The sequence below is a fragment of the Haemaphysalis longicornis genome, unplaced genomic scaffold (genome assembly GCF_048455015.1).
Source record: "Haemaphysalis longicornis isolate Haplotype H1 unplaced genomic scaffold, Haemaphysalis longicornis Haplotype H1 scaffold_3, whole genome shotgun sequence".
NCBI lineage: Eukaryota > Metazoa > Arthropoda > Arachnida > Ixodida > Ixodidae > Haemaphysalis > Haemaphysalis longicornis.
The window spans coordinates 192249351-192265078 of record NW_027526335.1 but is presented as its reverse complement, the minus strand read 5'-3'; the positions used below and the strand labels follow the sequence as shown (position 1 = coordinate 192265078).

The 15728-nt window shown below is 46.2% G+C and overlaps 2 protein-coding genes across 2 annotated transcripts in view; one reads left to right on the top strand and one right to left on the bottom strand.

Annotated features, from left to right (window-relative positions):
* Positions 1-828: 828 nt before the first annotated feature.
* Mterf3 (mitochondrial transcription termination factor 3) lies at positions 829-13873 on the bottom strand. The gene is made up of 5 exons (XM_077704977.1): positions 13584-13873; positions 11033-11570; positions 9017-9250; positions 4895-4985; positions 829-1455 (listed from the first exon to the last, which is right to left on the bottom strand). The coding sequence occupies exons 1-5, from the start codon at positions 13712-13714 to the stop codon at positions 1178-1180; spliced, it is 1272 nt and encodes a 423-aa protein (XP_077561103.1). The 5' UTR covers positions 13715-13873; the 3' UTR covers positions 829-1177.
* Positions 13874-14038: 165 nt separating this feature from the next.
* Pss (phosphatidylserine synthase 1 homolog l(3)77CDf) overlaps positions 14039-15728 on the top strand; it is a 29909-nt gene continuing 28219 nt past the window's right edge. The window contains exon 1 of the mRNA XM_077704976.1: positions 14039-14467. Coding sequence (XP_077561102.1) covers positions 14298-14467 — 170 coding nt within the window. The 5' untranslated portion in view covers positions 14039-14297. The remainder of the gene's footprint in view (positions 14468-15728) is intronic.

Sequence of the window (15728 nt, the reverse complement as noted above, 5' to 3'; positions counted from 1 at the left end):
ATTTGTTTTCAAGCTGTCCCAGTCTTCAGAATTTTGATTTTCAACTGTTTCAGGAATACCGTACTATCTTTTTGTTTGATCCACGCAAGTTGTTAAAAACGCTAACAGGCTAAATTTCACTTTGCAAGCTTGCCAGTATGTCGTAACTATAGGCAGAAAATTGGCAGAGAGGATGGTAGGCACTTTCAAACACACTTTTCTCTAAAAAAATTCACATAAGTCAGCCAAAACAACCGACAACATGAGCTTCATAGTCTAGATTTCAATATGACAAGGTAATTAGACAATGCTGGTGTTTCTCTTCAGTGTTCCTTTAAGTGGGCACCCAAGAAGCTTTGTCAAAACCTCACCAAGTTGTGTGAGGAGGGTAGGGAAAAAAGAAACTGTATTTCTCAACTTGTTCAGTTTCAAAAAATTTCAACCAAATCTCTTCAGCATCACTTCAAGGGATAGCTAGAGAAATGACAAGACCAGCTTAGCAAGGTACTTGCCAGAATTGGTTGAGAAATTGTAACGAGAATAGGAACGTCAGCCCACAGATGTAGGCAGGCTTTTGTCCACAAAGGGAAATGTTCTTCAGTACATTGCTGCCTGTTGAATAACACCAAGTTGTCTACAAATTCATCTTTAGACCACGCACTATGGTGCGCCATCTCAAAGCCCTGCTGGCGCTTTGGTGCACGAAAGTTTTATTCACTAGAGCCATAGGGTGCCCCCGAGAAAAAGTGTGCATATCTCATTTGGATGGTGTGTAAACTGGCACAACTCCAATCTTTTTTCTACAAGGCAACCATATTTGTGTCATCCATTTCAGAAAAAGAAGCCACACACGTCTCTGAAGATTTTTATTAGCAAAGCTGACAAGCAGTTAATTAACCTGCACATTATTCTTACAAGTGGAGGTGTAGCTATAGTACACCCTACACTCACTCATATTGTAAAAATCCAGTGCATGAGAAATGGGGACAAGGGGAAAGACAAACACAGCATTGTGTTTGTCTCTCCCCTTGTCCCCGTTTTTCATGTGCTGTTTTTGTTCCGATATGAATGCGCACCAACTTGCCTTGCATCTTGGTGCCCTAGGGAGCTCCCATGGATGTCTACAGACCAACCTCTCTCCGGTTCACTGCTAACTGCATGGTTTCCCATCTACCCCTCCTTGGAAGGACTCAGCGTCTCAGAGTGTCTTGAGGAACTCGTTGTACTTGTCCACCGTCGTCTTGGCCACGTTCTCGCAGAACACCACGTCGGTGCCCGTCACCAGGGCCTTGGGGGAGACGTAGTTGGGCTCCTTGGGGTCAAACTGGGCTCGACCAAGATGGACCAGGAACTGGTGACGCGGCTTGTACACGCACTCGCGAGTCCGCAGTATCGCCGGGAACTGCACAATCTGGGCGTGACTCAGGCCGGCCTCTTGGTGCAGGTAGGTGAAGGCGTCGACGATGTTGGCGCGCTCTGGAAGGGGGAAAGATCAAGCTATGCATACTGTGCTATGCCTAAACATCTGCAATGTCTTCTGTTGCAAAGTTTTCATCAACCGTGTTTATCAACTTGCACGATGCATTTGCTTTTAACTCCAAGAGAGGGGGTTCACTGCTCAATCTTGGTACCGATGCACCATTGGTTCAGCCTGGAGGTCTTTGTTTTCTAACCTGCTGCTTTTACACTCACACAACATTAGGAAAAATCAGCTGCATATCTGATTGTTTCGTTGCAAATTATGTCGAAAGACAATAGCATTTCAACCGCACCTGCCACTTAACGCCTCCTCCACTCTCGCCATCCAAACCCTCATGCCTTCTCTTCACACTCTCCCCATCCTCTCCCTGCTCCCATTAAGGGGGGACACTGGTCTTGAGGACCGAAAATTTGCCAAAAAAATCAATTTTCTGTATTAATTTTATTTGCAGTCTACAGGTCCCAAAGAATGTACCTGCAAAATATCATAGCTGTATCATAAGTATTTACAAAGCTGTCGCCCTTTGAAGTCGCCTAAATGACCCCAATTTTTTTTCCCACATGGTCAGCTGTCGGGTACAATATCTTGGGATGCACTGGTTCGATTTACATCATTTTTGCTGCATTCGAAAGCTTATGAACTGAAAAGTGCAATAAAACCACAAAAGTACAGAATTTCTTTTTGCTGGCACAAGATTTTATGCAGTTAATTTAACAAAAACATTGTAAATTGATGACCTGACATTTATGAATTTTACACCGTTTGCAGAAACCATGCTAAAATTACTGCAGTGGTATAGTTGCACTCCCTGGTTCTTCTAGAGCACAAAGGAATAAAAGCTATTTGAGTATTTCATAGGTACATAATGAAAAAATTGCCCGAAACGGAGTGACATAACATGTTGCACAACTCTAAACGTATACCCCATAGACGAAAACTGACTGCATATTTGTGCTCAGGATGTTGAAATACACTCAATGTGTAAATCCTTTCCCTCCTCTACTTCCCCTCCCTTTACCCACTCCCCACCCCTTTCACTTCTCTGGCCCCTCTCTCTTTTCCTGACCCTCCCGACTCCCATCTTTCCCCCAATCTTCTCGCAGATCGTGCACATTGTAAACTTTTCCCCTCCTGTCTTTCCCTCCGCTATTCTCTTTCCCCCTCCCTTTCCATATCCCTCTCTTCCTTTTCATCCTCCTTTCCCCTGTAACTCCCACTGCACTTACCTCCTCCCCCCTCCAATTCCTTTCACCGCTGCCCGTTCTCCTTCACTACCTTTTTCTCTCGTATTTTTTCAATAATCCATTCGTATTTACCTACTACCTCGTCATTTCCTTTTCCCAACCCATCCTGCTTAAAGGAGCCATGAAGAGAAAATGCAAGTTGGTTTTATTCGAAAGATTTCGTGTTTTATAGTGCCCCCAGCGCTTGTCCGGATACAAACGGTGCTTTATTCACTGAGAAATTAAACAATTTAGGTTAAAATTTTGATTTTCCCGCTCAATCGTGCGTTTTCGTGGTCCCAAGTGACATCACTGGAACCGACCGCTCTGCAGCCTAGAGTACCTTCATTCACGCATCCGCCGTACAGGGTAGAGACACGTATACGCTGGCGCCACCATTTTCGGTTGCTCGCTCGCCGCCGAAGCAAGTCATTGTGTCAAAACCGCGCTAAAATTATCGCCGCAACGCGGTTTACTGAAGAAGTTTGAATCATATTGTCTGTTTCGCGTTGCTAGGTCTCGTGGGAAACGAAAAGAATAACGCGTTGAGCCCGTTGGCCCAATTGCGGCGGCACGGGACCGTTCAAAGGTTGTCTCCACCCTGTAAAGCGGTGTTGGTTTGTTCCCGCGTTTCTTTACGTTCCGTAACCTAGATGGCGCCACCATACCGTGGCAAGCGTTTGGTTTGTTTTCGCCCGCATTTAAACCTGGCTTGTTTTTGTTCTGGGAGAAAATATTCGTTCCCTGAAACAGTGCTCGCTCGACAAAAGGGGTCACGTAAGACACCGTTGCTTGCGTAAATCGGCCAGTGTCGTCTGAGACAACCCCAAGCCCCATAGTGCTGTACAGCTAAACCAAGCATGCTGTGCGCAGTACGAACAGCAGAACGCATCAGTACTTCTATGTTTACATGTGCTTTCGTAACTTCCACTGTTTGTCCCATCATTCTTATTGCTTTGTAAAGAATGTGCCCTAAATTTAAGCGCAAATCGCTCGTTCGTTTAGTTTGTAAGTTCTACCTAATTTGCGTCTGCTTCTGCCAGCCTCCGCCAATCGCAGAGCTTAGCTCATGTGACGACATAGGTTCTGTTGCGGGAAATGAGCTGGTGGGTCGCATGACCATTCCCGTTTTTCCTAATTATGTAGCTTATTTGAGCGAAGTTTACGTTAAAAGTGGTGTCAGTATGATTCTAACGAGACAATCTTTTGAATGAACCAAACTTGTGTTTTCTCTTCATGGCTCCTTTAACTTGCTTGACTCTCCGTTGTCTATCCCACTCCCTCTCTTTCTCCTCCTCCTCCTCCCCTCACATCCCCCCTCCACTTCAGTCCCTTCCCAGTCATTCCCGTCCCCTTCCTGCTACACTCTTTCCTCCCATCCAAATCCTCCCTCTCCCCCTGCTATTCCCTAGCCCTCTCTCTTCGTTCCCTCTTCCCCTCACCAGTTACCTACCCGCCCATCCCGTGTGCCGGTAACCTACCAGTGAGCACACTCACCAGTAACGTTTCCGGCTGATCAAGTGACGGAGGGACCAAAATTTTTGCATTTAGGTAGCTGGTCCAAGAAAGGTCTTTTGAAAGCACTGTTCCACGCTGCTATGGCACACAAGTTTCATGTAGAAATTGTGCCGGCAGTACATGAATATAACAAGGGCACCACACATGCTCGAAACACAGTCATCATATGGGGAAACTATGCTGCAGGGCCCTTTGAAACCAAGTGTGGAGCTGCTGGCACCAAAACATAGTTCAACAACGATGCTTAGCCAATTAAGCAACGCTGCTTAGCTGCACTGCTCCAGGCTGATGGTACCACTATCGTTGCGGCTGGCTAAAAAGTGCACCCCCACCGGAATTGAGGTTACATAAATGGATAATAAAGGGAGACTGCTACTGCGTGAGCTATGATTTTGGGCAGGCAAAGAATTTAGGTGAGAACGTTTGTTTTCTAGTTTCTCATGGCAGCGATCAAACAGTTTGCATGTTTTACTGAGTTCGTAAAGACTGCACTGTTGGTATAATAAAATATTACTAATACTATCTTATCCAAAACTTCAACAGTGATGTGTAGAAAAACAATCAGCAGTCACACTGTGCACCCTGGACCTAAGACTTGGTCACTGGTTGAACCTCGGTGCCTCGGTGCAAGTGTTCACTTAGCAACTAATTCCCCACCTGTGAAATAACAACTGTTATTGGAACGCCAACTCACTGGAGACGAGCAGCTTGGGGCAGACCATGATGAGCTGCTTGAGCTCGTCCTGGCTGAAGCCCATCTCTTCCTTGATGGAGAACGTGTTGCTCTGCCAAGGGACAACACGCACACTGCATCCACAGGGTCTCAGAATCTCTTTGAAAATATTTTTAAATTGGACTAACAAGCGAGGTTAGTCCGCAACTGCAACTTCCCCCACTCTCCCTCCCTCCCTTGTAAAGCTGTCCTCACAACCCACCATCAGGTGACAGGTTGTTCCAAAGTGTCTGTAGATACTCTGCTATTTCACAATTAGGTATGTGCGCAGGAAAAAATGGAGCACATTCCTTATCATTCACAACTCCTGTCAGGTCAGCCCAACTGGATGTGCTGAACAGAGGGGATGAAAGTACAGACACCGGTTGAACATCCTAAAACTACACCAGCTGGCTACACAAATAATTCCCACAAAAAAGAAAAAAACGTCTACACTGCTTTACCTACCAACAACCACAATGCATTATGCTGGAAGAAAACGGAATTAAAAATAGGATGCAGGTCAAAGCACAAACTGGCATCTTTCGTTACTCCGCCACCATTATTTACAGTACATCCGACATGATTTTGCTACCAACAGGCCCCTAATGTGGTGTTGCTGAAACTTCTTCTTTGTGACGATTAAACCCACAAATGTGGAAATCAATTTTTTTTTCTCTATCGTGGAACGCCGAGCGGTGGGGCTGGCAAGGCCCTGCTTATTCTGCAGTGCGGCTTGCTAAACCCAAACATTCACAAGGCACGGTACGTTTATGATTTGCCCGAGTGCCAAAGGCACTCACACATATTCAGGTACACACATATTCAGTAAGTGCATACGCAATCCAGCAGATGAGCCAAATGCGCAAAGCTACGATGTAAAGCTAGAAGTGCAAATTCATTCCTCCACGTCTCTGTTGCAATGCAAAACACACATTTTACGTGCCGTATTATTGCCTGCATGCAGTTTCCGCATTACAGAACATCGCTGCCACTAAGCTATCCTGCAAAACCAGCATGGACGACCAATTCAAGCATGCTGCGGCACTGACATTCACCATTGATAGGAAGAAATGGCGTCATGCACGACTGAAAGTCATAGTTTGGAAAAAAAAGGGTTGAGGGGGGGGGGCACCCTCTAAGATTAAGATTTACCCCAAAGGAAACAGGCTGCGCCTATGCTTGTTCGACTTATCAACTTTGCACTTTGCATGTCCTTGGTGGCAGCGAAGGAACATGTCAACACATTGTTTTTTTTTCTTTGTGTTTTTTGTGGAGTCCTTGCGTGGGGGCTTAAAGGGGTAGTGACACCATTTTTAGGGGCTGATATTATTGTACAGTTCGTTTCTTTTACCCACCAGGATACCCTGAGTAAAGTATGAACAGCATGCGTCGCGTGGAACATATCCTAAATTGATTGCAAATGTAGCGCCGACAAGACTGCTGTGCTAGGGGCTTCCACCGAAATCAACATCATGTGACATCAGGGTGTGGTAGAGCAAATGAGGTGACGTAGCCGCGTGCTCCCATACTCCGTAACGTCCACCCGGCACCCTGCTAATGGCAAGGCGCAACCGTCTGGCGCGTGGATGGAGCGTCACAGGTTTTCGCACACCCACATGATAGCGCTGGCCCTGTTCAGCGGAAACCATGACGTCCTAGTGTACTTTTGGCCCGTTGACGGCGGTTTTCGCTGCATTATAGTTCCCCATTTGTCGTCCGCTGATGTACTTGAACTACTGTTTCATGATAGTTAGCCCCGTAGGCATCGATCTAAGTAATAAAAACATGACGTAAAAATTTGGTGTCAGTACTCCTTTCAGATCGAAATTCTGCAGTACTTTTCAGCTTCTAAATGTGTTAATTTTGCTTTTTAAGTAACTGAAGAAAAAAAACTGATTTGCATACATCATAGTGATTTAGCCAATCTATTTTCATCTCTATTTTCTAATTTTATTATGTTAAGGCAATTGAGTTTACAAGCTCAATTAGATGAAACTTTGTGATTTTGTGAATTAAGGTTATTTTTTCTCTATTTTTTTAGTTTCCTGCAATGCACGGTGCTTCACAGATTTGGCTATTAATAGCCGAATGCAGCAACTTCTCTTTTTTTTTTGCTCCATGTTTTTTTTTTTTTTTACAGTTTACATTTACACAATTACAACGATTAAATGACTTAACACGGTTGCACTGTTCACGCTGAGGTACTCTGCGAATAATTTTCACGCATCAAGAAGGACAGGTTGGCGTTAGACAGCACTCTGTGTTACTTTAATGCCCTCGGCAGCCTATTGGTGGCAACCTCTAGTTTCCAAAGTCAGAGAACGTGCAGTTCTAGCTTAGGCTGTTGGATTCCTCCGACTGTGGATGAAATGCGGGAGACAGATGTGGGAGTGCGGCTTCCGCTCACAGGCTCCTGTGCCATCAGTACTGGGAAACAGGAGGCACAAAGCTTCTGGTTACAGACCACTCAACAGCCAATGTTTCACTGACACTGTCCTTACAACTGTAACTTGACAAAGGTTGTGAATAGTTCAAAATTCTCTCAGAGGTTGTACGAGTGTGAAAGCCTCTATTTCCAGCCACTGTTATCTTTTGTAGCGCAAGCTACAGCACACCACTTCGGGCAGTCTTCGCGGGGTGACCAGTTTTGCCCTTGAGCGCTAGAGGTCAAACCCCACCCCCTTCCACAATCGGCCGGAACGGTGCAGCGGCCCGATAACGGGGAGAGATAGGCGAGGAGGGAAAGGAGACGTGCGCAGGACGCAGCAGAGGAAGGCGATAAGTGCGCGCCATGAAGGAAGGCCACATGCAGCGCAGAACTATGTGCGATAGAGGAAGACGAACATCCAGCTGCGGCACCTCGTACAGTGACGAGGCTTAAACAACGCCATGATGCAAAAAAGAGGAAAAACACTACTGTTGCGTACAGCTGTGCTATCTTCAAGTCTTATGCATTGGTGTCAGCTTCCTTCACTTTTTTCCCGACATCTCTCGTCAAAGCTCTTTTGTGTGTTCAAAGAGAGTATTGCCGCTTGGAAACATTCTCTCCCTTACATTAACAGAGACCAAATTTTCGACAGATCTTGATGAAAAGCCAATTTTTTCCCGATCTGAGACTGTGAAAGCGCATAGTCTCTGATTTTTTCCCCCACCAAAATTTACGAAGCCCGATTTTCTTGTTTACACCAACAGAAACTGAATTTCTGACATGCAATAATGAAAACCCCATTTCTCCCCCAATTTTTAGGATTTCGAAATTTGTAGTCCTAGTCTTTTTCTTTTCGGAACAAAATTTACAGGGTTAGATTTTATCACTTATGAAAACAGAAACTGAATATATGATTCACGCTAACAAGAACTCAATTTCTCCCCAATTTGAGGCCTCCAAAATACACAAACCCTAATTCTTCCTCCCACAAAAATGTACGAGGCCCAATTTTCTTGCTTACGTAAACGAAACTGTATTTTTGACGGATAAAAATTGAAACCCAATTTGTCCCCATTTTGAGGATATCAAAATTTCTAGTTCCCAATTTTTCCCCATCGAAATTTACATGGCCTGATTCTGCTTACAAAGCAGAAACTGAATTTCTAATAAACGTTAACATAAACTGGCTACCTACCCGATTTTGCAAGAACGATTTTGCAATTTTGCAAAATGCAAGAACCTCAATTTTTAGGGGCCCTACCAACAGCCCCAGCCTCTTAGTGGCTGGGGCTGTTGGCATCTCCTGTCGTCATCGTAATCGTCGTCACGGTACTAAAACGCGGGGAAACTCATTTACGCCTCGCGCTAGAATGTAACACGTAATAAAAAAAAAACACCGGGACACTTGTTTACGTCTCGTGCTAGAGAGCTTCATGCTTCAAAGACACGAGACTTTTACAGCAAAGCTGTATACCTCTACCCTCCAGCGGTTTCATGTCCATAGGCAAAAACGCCAAGGCGCCAAGAATACACTTATACGCCGCATGCTTTGCCCCTCCCCAGGTTTCACGTTAGTGGAGACGGCCTGTGATTTTTTTTTTCCCCCACCAACACTGACAAGGCCTGATGGCAACCTGAGGGAAAAGATAACACGGCACGCGCTTAACCGGCACCTGTATGGCGTGCAGGGAGGAGGTGGCCAGCTTGGGCCACCGGGTGACCGTGTGTCGCAGCTCAGGGCCCGTCAGGGTGAGCAGCCGTTGCAGGAAGCCCAGCCGGTGGTCCATTCGCTGCACGCTGAACGACAGGAAGGTCGGGGCGTTGCTCAGAATGCGCGTCACGGCCTCGGAGGAGAACCGCTTCGACGACAAGTAGTCCACGCGCACCTGCAGGTTCTCCAGGGGCTCCTGTGTGGACATCCACGGTCCAGATTAATTGGCCTTTGGAAGGGCACTGAACGCATGACACGTTATAGTGAACCTTGCGACAAAGCAAACCTGAGAAAAAGCCAGGAGAAAAGCACAACGAACAACACAGGTGGCGAGCACGGTGCCTTTCCTGTCTACTTTGTGTTTGCTGTCCATGTTTTCTGTTGCTCTTCAAACCATGGTGATAGGTACCCAGGTATAGTACTGTTGGCTACACTCGACCTTACAGTTCCAGTTGAGGCACATAGTGTGATGAATCATTTTTCCGCCTCCTGGTCTTCAGAACGGCTCACAAAACTTGTCTATAAAACCCTGCAATTTTATTTCTTCACTAGCAAGAAGTCGTGACCAAGCGATCAGGCTTTTCCTGTTCTGGAACCCATACATTCTGAGTTCAATCCCCACCATTGACAAGTCCGCGTTATTTTTAGAGTGCAGCTCTTAAACACCTATTTCTGCAGTCGAGCGGTGTTGGCGTGACTGATCTAATCATCTATTGGCACTGGCAAGGATGAAAGAAAGCAAACGCATAGGATGAACGACAGTGATAGTGAATAGAATGCGAGAAGTGAAAGAACAGCTCTTTTTTTTTTTTTTTATTGCAGAAGTTTGCTAATCAGCATAAGGGGAAACTAAATGTATAGATAGACGCCGGATTCCCGAAGGGATCGGGAACAGCTCTTAAGCACCCATTTGTGCACTAAGGGGTGTCAGCTGCACTGACACCATAATTGATAACGCAGCGCTGCATAAGCAAACATTTTTCTGCAGTGGCTATGGGATTGCACCAGAGTGGTCTGCAACTTTGCCTACATGCATTTCTCGCTTAATTTCTTTTGCTCAACATTTCGCTAAGTCAAAACGCCTGAAAAGCTTCATAAGGTTAAAGCATGCAGTACTTGTGAACAACAACAATAAATAGTCTGGCCAGTCCTTGCGTCATTATGATGCTGGTCCAGAGAGAATCACCGGGAAGCTATGAATGAGGGCTGTACTCCTATGAAAAAAAAAAATCAATGCAAGGCTTTGAGGGAAAAGCAAGTAGGGTGCGTGCAAAACGGCAAACAGAGAGGCGAGGTGGGGCAGATTTCCTAGATGTGCAGCTTGGCCAATGTAATACAGAGGAGACAAACAGAGATTGGGACGCAATGCAGCGGAGGTTTCCTGCTCCTGCTTTCTTACAACCTTGAGAGAACACTAAGGTGTTAAAACAAGTTAAAACTATATTGGTCGACTGTGGAGCTGTGATCGCAAATACTATACCACTCATGACAACAACAGTTGTTTAGTAATGCAGAGAATGCAGGAAGTGCGAGAACACAAATCAGTCCCCGTGCGCTTTCCTGAGCTACCATTTGTGAAAACACAAACTGTGATCCCTTCACACTGTATCTAGCTTTCTTTTTGTTCTTCGACGTTCAAACATGACACTACAAAAACTTTCAGCTCAGTGTTATTAAACTTCTGAAGGTGTATTGTTAAAAAATATGTCATGGAATTTTAAACACTTGCGGTGTAGGTTGGGTGATATGGCCAGTGGCAGCGACACCTCTCTTCACAAATTTCACAATTTTCTACATTATTTTAGAAAAGCTTTACGTAAGAGTGGGCTACGTGTGTTCTCAATGAGCTAATCTATCAATCTAAAGCAACTTGTATCATCCCTTCAGTGTCCGTTTAATTAAGTATTCGTAAACTGGCCTGTAAACAAAGTGAATTAAAGATAACAATGAACAACCCCATCAAAACGCCAGGGCTCACTCGGAACAGGTGCGGGTTCTTGGTGAACCACCAGCCCAGCCGGTCGGCAGGAACGCCGTGTGAGGTGAGAAAGCGGATCAGCGGCTCAACGTCCTTCTCAAAGTCCAGTGTCACCAGCTCCTGCCCGAGGCCCCTCTTCTCGCACACAGATAGGTCCATGCCCAGCTGAACCAGGCGCCGAATCGTTGCCGACTTGTTAGCGTACACCGCCAAGTTGAATGCCTTCGGCAGTGCAGGGCCCATCTCGTCGAGAAACTCGGCATCCACGTTTGGAGAGAGGGCGTCCAGCTTGGCCTCTGGTGCGAGCCGATCTTGGAGCACGCTCAGGTCATCGTTGTCGAGGTCAGCTATGTCGGGAACATCGAAGACAGTAGCAGCCGCTGGACTCTTTCCAGCTGGTTGCACCTCCGAAAATGTCGTCGCCGCTGCCTCATGCGATGACTTGTAAAGCGCCCTGAAGTACTCCGCTCCTCCGATGCTGGGAGGGGCCCTTTCTGGGGCCGCATCGACGGTCGCGGCATCTTTTTCGGGTGTGGGCCTGCATTTGTGGGGAGTTTGGTGTTCACTACTGTTGATGCTACCGCAGGGTGGTCACCATAGAAGGTCTACATCTGAGCAAGAGACTGTACAATGTAGTTGCGCTGCTTTTCATGATCATGTTAGCTATTACTATTTGTAAGCTGCTGTAGAATTTCGGCTCATTTTTTTTTATTTCGTTCATGTTGGGGGTGAACAGGTCAAGGGAGCTGTCAAGCTAGAGCCTCAGGGCGGCAGCGTTATATGCCGATACTCTCGCCGGAGGGAAATTAGCTAGAGCAACCCCCCTCCTCTCCTTGTGTTTCCTTTGAGTGTCTTTGTACTGCCGTACAGTATTATAGTGTTCTACAGGTATGTGTGGGAAGGTAGTACAGACCACTGTCTAAATTCTTTGAGTGGGCGCCGTCTTGTCACGGCTCATCCGACCCTGGCCATAAGTTGAAGTACAGAGTGCAGCCAAAAGATGGCCAACACAAGTTGAACTATGCGCAATTCAGGTAATTGCCGATTTGAGTAATCGAGTAACCAGTGTGACCGGGCAACGTTGTGAACTACGGGTTCGGGGAGGCTATCTGATTTTGAGTCTTCTGGGTACTTGCTGCACTTTCATTTATTTTGCTCTAAAATAGCTTCGGCTAGACATTAGGACCCAGCAAATGGGTCGAATCTTCTTTGCCTGAGTATTATGTGCCTTCAGCTATGCTGAGTAGTTTTGTAGGGAGTTAGTCCACCTGATGTACCGATGGCTAAGAAAGATCAATGCCTAATAAAGGGAAAGCTCATTTTCAACTTGTCGCATTTTTGTGAGTTATGAGCCCGCATCACATCACTGAATATCTGTTTCACGTCATTTTAATTTGACCAGATATCTGCACTTACATAAGCACGATATAAATTCAGTGCGAGAACGAAAAGTTGACTCCCACAAGAGAGTCTCAAGAATCTGGGAAAACGGCCTAACAGTTCCACATGCCTGCACATTATTGTCCGGAAAAGGTAAGGTTACGGCTATTTACTGAAAGTTTTGCCTAAGCTAATTTTACACAATGAAAAGCAGAAATCTGCTGATAAGGCATTGGCGATGGCTTGCGGGCTCCACATGAATATGCATTCAGAGTGCCGTAAAATGCTGCCTTGACTTGCAACAGGCGAATTGGCAGACTGGGCACAAACTATTAATTCTTAAACACTGACCTGGCAAGAATTTTTACTCTTATTCATGGCCTTTGTATGGTATGACTATAACAGTCATATGGCAATTGACTGTTGTTGAGCGATCAGATTGATTTAGACGAAATGTTTACAGCCTAGAAGGGGTTGTTTGTGGAGGGGAGTGTAGCTGCAGATTTTTTCTTTTCTTGGGGGGTGGGGGGAGGGGGTGTCAATTTTGCCAGACAGGAAAATTGGGAGAGCTGGTACAAATTCTAATTTCTTCAAGAATTGCAAAGAAATGGGAACAAGAGGGCGATTAAATACACTGGACGAAGCACCGTTCAATAAAATGCGATTAACCGAAACGGCGTTCGGTAAATGCATGCATGTCCAGACCCCCATTAGATCACGCTCTGCTTCAACTATTGCCGGTTTCCTATGGAGGCTGATGGTGATGAGTATGCGACTGAACGTTCTTGTGATTCTATTGGCTTTATTCTTCCAAATAAATGGTAATTGTGAGTAGCGCTTCGTTCCGTGTGTTTTATAACTCCTTTGTTCCGGGGTTTTTCGCGCTTCTTGAAGAAATTACGTATCAGAGAAACAATGCTAAATGCATGAAAACCTCTCCTACGCCATTTTCGTACACAAATTACGTTTTTTCCCCTTGTTTCAGCATTGTCACATGACAGTAGGCGCAGTGAATTCGCCGAAAGTGCAAGCACCCATACAGCAAGCAGCACGTTACCCCCATATAGCAATCATTGCGTCGCTTTCACGGTTGGTTTAGGCATTGTTTTCCATTTACCACTAGCATAGCACTTAGAATTAAACGGTATGAATCAAACACGTCCCCACTTACACAGAGCAAAATGCCGCGGTGCATCGTAGCGGCCTGAAAGAACATGGGCGCGTTGGTTTCAGCAGTAGTTGACTATGCAGGCATCGCGATGAGCTCCGCACAAACCATGTCCGAAATGCGGTAGAAGCCATCACAACACAGAAGAGGTAGATTAAAGTGAGCACTGAAGCGCTTAAACTTGGTGCTGAAGCGGCGTTGGCTGAAGCAGTATCATCCTGGGTCCCACGGCCTGAGAAATGCTAAGCGGAAAACACGCTTTCTCAGGGCGCCGCCATGTTTAAAGCACCATAAAGCTGATTCGGCCAGGCCAACGCATGGTAGCAACGGCTTTTGGCACAGATTCATCGAGTTATGCAAACTCCGCCACACGCCCACGACTGCCTACACAATTCGAAAGGCCGGCGACGTCTTTTTTAAGCGTGCGCCAAAATACCTTAGTCTCTCGCGCTTGTTAATCCGCACATTTATTTTCGAGCTCGGAGCAGATGCGGAGCAGCACTGGCAGCACCGCCGAAGAAAGTCCTCCCCCTCTCTGGACCCTTCCCCCTCCCTCAAAGTCGGGCATGGCGTGAGGCGAGCAGTTCGTCTGGTCACTTTCCAAAGGTTTTTCTTGCGTCATGCAGTGCCTAGTTACAGAGCTACTTTGTCGCGGTTAAAAGTGTGTTAGTTAGTCTGTGTTATACTGCGCGAGAATTCCGGGGATGACCGTGAAGAATGGGCGCATCGAAAGGCGCTGTTTCAAAGCCTAGTCACAATCCCGACTTCTTCGGCTCGATCAATGAACGACCAGTGGACGATATTTCTTTGAATTTCTTCTACAAGCCGCACACCATCACGCTGTTAACCGTGTCCATCATCCTCCTACTGTACTCCGCCTTCACGCGGTAAGTCTGCCCGTCTTTTTCGCCTCTCAAACGCGTGGTTTGCGGGTGGGTTTTGTGAGAGGCGTCACGAACCTGAGTCGCGGACAATCGTAGTTTGCCGTTCTTTCGTGACCCATCGGTACATTCACTGCTCTACAAAGCGCTCGAAAGCACGGCCTAAGCTTTACGCTAACAGATTTTAACCACTACAGCGAAAAATTAAATTCAACTTGGAAGGTGGATCGTGTTTCAAGAGCGCGGTGCCTGTCACGTGTTGACCGGTTGAACCAGAATCATGAAGTGTCGCCAAATTCGTCACAACCTCCGAAAAACGCGCTTTTTGCCCACACCGCTGGACACCCTGCGTACTTATCTCGGAGAAAGTGGCGTTGTATGGTGCGGGCGCGCGTGTTTTCTTCCGACAGCGATCGACGTATCCGCGTTCGATCCGCTCGCGACCCTCGCCTCATTTATGGACGCGCTTCCGTAACGGGGTCAGATGGAAAAGAGATAACACTCCCGTAACTCCGCCGAAGCGAAATCCCCATTTCTCTTCGGAAAAGGAAATCACGAAGGGGATTTTGAGTTGACAGAAACCTGAAAGCAATCGTTGGGCATCCTCAATGAAAAACGACCAGCAGCGCAAATTCTAGACAAGACAGAAATACGCAAAAAGGCACGAGAAGCGCTCGCGAAGAAGTGTTTATTAAACAAATCTATGAATATATCAGCCCTTCCCCCCCAAAAAAAAAGAAAAGCAGTGCCTCTAAATGACGTACACTTGGCCACCCATGAGAAAAGAAATGTAACAGTTATCGAAATCGCATATAGAAAGAAGGAAATTTCAAAGTCACCAGGTTTCCAACACGTATGCTTTATAGAAGTTTAACAATCACGTTTACAGCACATCTAAGCGCATAAATCTCCAGTTCAGAGCAGGAACAGCTGGCCGATGTAGGTCCGGTCAGCTTTTATACTTTATTGGCTGGTTTTTGTGTCAACATGAAATTGCTGCGCATGGAGCATAGAAAGACGTGTGGACGAAAACTCATTGTGAAAGTGGCTTCATTTGTGCTCTTGGTCGTACATCCATATTTCTCAACAACTCGCGTTCTCTTTGTGGTCGACTTGAAAGTAGCAATCACACCTAAATGTGAACAGTACGCTTGAAACTGCATACTCTATGGTACATGGGACCTGAGAGGGCCACAAAAGGTTTCACATGTTGAACTTATTGATGGCGGGCTGTCGGTGCTCCAATGGTTGTGACTGAGAAAGCATT